Source organism: Phaseolus vulgaris, chromosome 9, assembly GCF_051622355.1.
Source record: "Phaseolus vulgaris cultivar YP4 chromosome 9, ASM5162235v1, whole genome shotgun sequence".
NCBI classification, from domain to species: domain Eukaryota; kingdom Viridiplantae; phylum Streptophyta; class Magnoliopsida; order Fabales; family Fabaceae; genus Phaseolus; species Phaseolus vulgaris.
This window is the reverse complement of record NC_143506.1, coordinates 12,688,869-12,694,593: the sequence shown is the minus strand read 5'-3', so window position 1 is coordinate 12,694,593 and position 5,725 is coordinate 12,688,869. Positions and strand designations below refer to the sequence as shown.

At 33.9% G+C, this 5,725-nt stretch overlaps 1 protein-coding gene across 2 annotated transcripts; it reads left to right on the top strand.

Annotated features, from left to right (window-relative positions):
* The first annotated feature begins 553 nt into the window (after positions 1-553).
* Positions 554-4,238, top strand: LOC137820026 (uncharacterized). 2 transcript variants are annotated; one of them, XM_068623800.1, is made up of 6 exons: positions 554-1,159; positions 2,287-2,413; positions 2,915-3,057; positions 3,177-3,236; positions 3,340-3,408; positions 3,872-4,238. In XM_068623800.1, the coding sequence occupies exons 1-6, from the start codon at positions 959-961 to the stop codon at positions 3,941-3,943; spliced, it is 672 nt and encodes a 223-aa protein (XP_068479901.1). In that variant the 5' UTR covers positions 554-958; the 3' UTR covers positions 3,944-4,238. The 2 variants fall into 2 exon arrangements, with proteins under 2 accessions (XP_068479901.1, XP_068479900.1); XM_068623799.1 differs by having other exon boundaries at positions 3,174-3,236.
* The last annotated feature ends 1,487 nt before the right edge of the window (positions 4,239-5,725 follow it).

Here is a 5,725-nt window from a genome sequence, read left to right as displayed (position 1 = left end):
CATTTTTTTATAAAAAAAAAGAAAAATAAAAAAGGAATAATAAGAACAAAATTAACGTCATTCTTTTACAAAATTGCCAATACCCGAACTTATCCTTCTTTTTGTTGTTTTCGCTAGGAAAGAACCATTGAACATTTGAACTCTATTCATTTTTCTTTTGTTACTCCATTCCTTTTATAACAGTAGATGTGTACATGAGTAGCTTTGCACATGCCCACAAATCCTTATTTTCTGCAATTGAAACATGACCGGAAATATCATCATAGTACTCTATGTTAATAACAGACAAAACATTATATATTTAGCAAGCAAATCTCATTAGCTGGTAATTACAGTGACAGCCACTGCAGCTGAGTTTTAAACAAGGAGTGAATTTACTTTTCCAACTGCAAAATTTTCAAATTTACAACTTCAATAAAAATATACTGGCAGAAGTTGGGTAAAGTGATGGAAATAGGAATAAAAACAAAAAACCCATAAATTGTGGAATCTCAGGCTGAAGGGTTGGAGAAGATGGTAGATTAATTTATTTTATGAATAATAGAAATTGAATGGTTATATATTTGGATAATAAGGGGAAGTGCGAGGGAAATGTGACGAGGAGTAACTCCTGAAAACCAAACCCACCATGATGTTCATGCGGTAACCTGGGCTATGTCAAAGCTCATGATTAAAGAGCCCACCCTCCATTGCTGATGTGGCAATATTTGATTCGGCCATTTCGTCTCGTCGGGATTCATACCAACACACCCAATTAACAATACCAGTCACTCTCACTCGTTTCTCTCTCTCTCCATCTGTGTTTTTCTCTATGCAGAATTTCCCCAATTTCTCCACTACCCTATTCTCCTCTACTCCTGAAACTCCCACATTCGCACCCAGCAATGCACGATCTTCCGTACGAATGCAATTTTGATATTTGATTTCCCACTTTGCCCTTTTCACCGCTCAATTAGAAATGCTAGAGGCAATGGAAAGTTCAGTCAATGGTGGCTTCTCCCATTTGCAGAGCTGCGGAGACAGCAGCGAAGAGGAGTTATCGGTGCTGCCACGTCACACCAAAGTGGTGGTAACCGGAAATAACCGTACCAAATCGGTGCTCGTTGGTCTCCAAGGTGTTGTTAAGAAAGCCGTTGGTCTAGGAGGATGGCATTGGCTGGTAATTTTCTCTTTCCCATCAAAACGGCACTGCGGATTTTTGAATTTCTTTATTTTAATTTTGGTTGCTGATGTCGTTTGTTTGCATTGTTGTGAAACTGCTTAGTTCTTCAAACCAATGTCTTATCTCGGTCAATTTTGGTATTTTCTGCCTTTTTATTTCTCCACTCGTCTAATTCTGCTCAAATTTAATTGCTTTCAAGCCTTTCCATTGAAGGTGTCTTATTATTTTTTGAAAACTAACCAGACAGGTTTTAAATTGATCCGTTCTGAGCCCTACTGCTTGAATTGTTATCTTAATCATTCGCTCAACTCTTTTAATTTAGAATTTCAAATGCTGGGTTCTTTGTGTTGCGGTTTGAATTGGTTTTGAACCTTTTTTATAGATGTTTTGAGTCGCAATTCTGAATCAGTACTTGTGGGTATTCGATGCATGTCTTTCCTCATCACCGGATCTGGTGTTTTATGAGCTGCTTTACAAGGATCAGCTGTTGATTGCGTCTTTTAATTGCTTTTATTTATGGACGGAAGTAAATGAAATTGTCATTGCTATGGTTTGTGATATTGATAATTTGAGGTCAGAACTCAGAATGAATACTTTACGCCCTTTTGTCATTGTTTCCTATTTATAAAAAGCCATTCTTTTTAGTTTTCTACTCAAACTGACTGCGATTTTCTATTTGGGATTGTTCATTTTCTTGCATAATCTTCTTCTTCTTCTTCTTCCGGGAGATAAGGTACATAATAACTGTTCTGGGGTTATGCTTGGATTACTTTGGTATTGATATGGTGATTGAATCACATAGACGCCTTTGTTCTCATTACGGCAAGAGAATATTTATTTTACTTTCATCAGAATCAGTGGTATTCTCTCAAGTTTTAATCATACAATGCTTCGAATTTGTTTTTTTTTTCCCGGATTTCCCCTCTTTGATTCCTTTGTTTGTATGCACTTAACTGAAGGATTATGCATCTTATATGAACAATTTGCATTCAAATGAAGCTAGTCTGGGGGTCTTCTTCTAGGATATTTAAATTTGAATATTATTTTATTATTCGAAACCAGGTTAGCGCTTGTTGTTAGACGATTATTTTAAGCTGTTCTTAATTGTTTATAAACAAATGCAGGTTCTTACAAATGGTATTGAAGTGAAGTTACAAAGGAATGCTCTCAGTGTGATTGAAGCACCCACGGGTAATGAGGAAGATGATGACCTGGAATTTGAAAATATGCAGTGGAATGGATCTGATATGGGTGAGTTTACACTTTACTGTTTTTAATTATCTTTGCTATCTGTTACTGGTATTCTGAGGAAACTTCCTCTTCAATTTTTAGAAAATGAGATGAAAAATCTTAGCCCTTAATAATATTTAAGATTTAAAAAATGGAAAATATGTATTGAGTGGCGAGATTTACAAACTGCACTCTCCGTTTTTTATCAATTGGCAATGATCCGTGTTCGGTATTTTGATAAGAACTGAACCATCCATGTTGAATGGTGTTGGCATTGTGTTTGCTCCCTACACTGAAAGTATGCATAGATGGGATGCTGTGATATTTTTGCTAATTTTTTGTTGTTTTGGCATTCATATCCGCGCGTTTCCAAAGTGGTAGAGGTTGGTGACATTGGATCCGTTATGTCTTCTCCTTTTGCTTTTACTATCTCTAAAGTTCTGGTGTCTTACTTTAATCCTGGTAGACCCCACCACTTTTTTATTTTTTATTTTGTAAAAATTGTGCTGTTTGATTTATCAGCATCGGACGATACACAGAAGTCCCACAAACCGAGGCACAGAATGCATAGAACATTGGGATCATCTCATCACAAGACCATGAGTAGGTCCTTCTCTGGCGATTCACACTCAAAGGGGTCCGTTTCTATGCCTCATGGGTCCGCGGTATATTAACTTTATTGTCTTTCTGAATTTGTTCCCCTCCCACTTACTATCGTACATGGTTTATTCTTTAGTATTTTAATTGTTAACGTTTTCTAAAATTATTTTATTTTCGATAGAAGGTGGACTTGAGCAAACTTGAAATGGCTGCACTGTGGAGATATTGGCGACATTTTAATCTTGTAAATTCCTTTGAACTAACTGTTCGGTTACTGTCTCCCATAAAAGATAGCTTTGGTACTGTGTGTGTCCCCGTTGTACTTACTTCTTCAAATGGATCTGTAGGTGGATGCGGTCCCAAACCCATCAAAAGAGCAGCTAGTAGACGTTGTTCAGAGGCATTTCATGTCGCAGGTATCTCAAAATTACTGATTGCATATTCCTTTGTCTTTGATAGTAATCGTTCAAATATCCCATGATTCGTTCATGATTGTGGTGAACTCAATATCCGATTCTAATCACTTCCATAGCAGGCTAATATCTATTATTAACTTCATGTCTAATTTTGCAAATACAAATAATGGATAACTATGATTTAAAAAAAATAAAGCACTCTATTTTTTATTTTAGTATTTTGAGTCGTGTAATTAAAGTTGTAATTTTTTTTTTATCTTATTTCACCATACTGTAATTCTATCAAGTGATGTATGTGACTGTGGTGCAAGCATGTAACCAAACTCTACCCCACCAACAAAACAATGCCTTAAATATACATGGTGTATGCGTATATATGCTTAAGTGTTTCTGTAAGTTTGACTAAGAACTTGAAAAAGAATATGGCTACTATAGTCTGAAATTGATTTTGTGTTGTATGAAGCAAATAGACGAGTTGCAAGTGATTATGGGATTTGTACAAGCTGCAAAGAGGCTTAAGACGGTGTGCAAATGAGATGAAATGAAGCGAGAAATGATATCTGAAAAGTTAAAGTGTCTATGCTAACAAAGATAATGTATGTAATATCCAGTTCCCGCGTATTATGTTATCGGTGATTTGTAACTTTCTAATAGTAGAGTAGGTTAGTAGTTCGAGGTTATAGAGGTTCTTACTCTTTTGTAGCCACCCCCAGTTCTGTAGATATAAATGACATTGCAACTGGATCATAGGGAAGTCTCCACGGCTTTCTTTTCAACTTGATTCAATGTATTGCTGACCTTAATGTACATATATTTTTAGTTTCTCTCCACTTTTATTTCTCAGACACTACATCTCACAGACTATTCAGTATGTAGTTGCCACCATCTTAAAGTGGCTGAAATTGTGGCTAATTAAAACTTTAAAGATTACTGTGCTTTAACAAGGGAAACATACATTTTTTCTACTGAAATTTATACTTAATTAGTTGTGGTTTATATAATATGTATAAACGAGTAAAGAAGTCCGAATATTGAATAAAATTTACCTTTTTGGGTATGTACTTAGTACTTTTTTTTTCTTTTTTTACTTTTAATGTGACATTTGTATTTTATTAAAATTAATAGTGATATTGTAATGTGCAAATTGTTAAAAATAAATGTTATGGTATGTAAAAATAATTTTAGGTGCTATACAAATAAACGTTCTCTGATATTTACTAATACAAAACCGGTCGGGTTTTTGTGTCAGCAGAATTTGTAATGTGTCTTTTTTGTTTTTTGTTTTCTTTTACATTTTTATTCTTCTTTCTCTCTTCCAGCTCTGCATTTTTATACAGCAGTAAAAAATGAAATTTGAATATATGATGTTGTGTAAATAGTTAATTTATATGTAATTTTTTATACCAATATAGGTAGAAACTTTATGAAGGTGATTGAGTAGTAGTTTCTATAAAGGAGAAAGAGTGAAGTGGGTATGGGAAATCCTATTATCCTAAGTTTGTAATCCTTATCCTACGCCTAAAACGTACGAACTATGAACATAGCTCCTTCAAATTTGCAATTATGTTTCAACCTAATATCCATTTGACACATGACTGTGCCCACTGCCAAAGCAAACACACTGTTTTGTACAATTTAAAATCCGAACATTAAAAAACGGTGTCGAAATAGAGCCGTTACACTGAGGCAACAATATCTAATGTTAGTGTTTTTTTTGTGAAGCCAATAAAATGATTTGTTGAGTTATATAATTTGAAAACAAAAAAAAATGGTGCAAAGAAGGAGAAATTGGGTGGTAACGGTGGCGTTTGAAGGTTGTGGAGGAGTAAGCGAGTCCGTTTCCTTCTTTAAAAAAATATCCATGTCTGCTTAATCAGTCAAAATCAATGGATTTTTGAATCAAATTGGGCCCCACAAACACATGCAAACCCAATACACCATGCACTTTCTTTCAACCTTCTATCTAAATCAGGGAACTTCCACTAAACCTTTATTCACACTGTTACACTCCTCATATCTTTAAAATCCATATTTATTTTTCTTATCATTTTAATCAAATAATAATATATATTCATATTTAAATAAACATTTTTTTTAATAAATCACACTCTTCTTCCTAATTTTAAATTAAAATAACACATTAAATCTTAAGTAAAAAATTGAGTAGTTTAAATACAATAAAGGAGATGGTGTCGCTTTATTAATAAACTATGAAAGTAATAAATATTATTTACTAAAAATATAAGGGAGAGGAATGTTTATTTTAAATATAAGAAAAAGTAGGTCTTGTTTTATCAGTTTTATTTTAAAACAAAAG

Bases quoted from the DNA above. Each gene is read 5' to 3' on its own strand.
- LOC137820026 (XM_068623799.1), top strand. From the start codon at position 959: ATGCTAGAGGCAATGGAAAGTTCAGTCAATGGTGGCTTCTCCCATTTG. The intron at 2,414-2,914 runs GTGAGTTTACAC...TTGATTTATCAG, and splicing joins GTGGAATGGATCTGATATGG to CATCGGACGATACACAGAAG. The intron at 3,058-3,173 runs GTATATTAACTT...TATTTTCGATAG, and splicing joins CTATGCCTCATGGGTCCGCG to AAGGTGGACTTGAGCAAACT.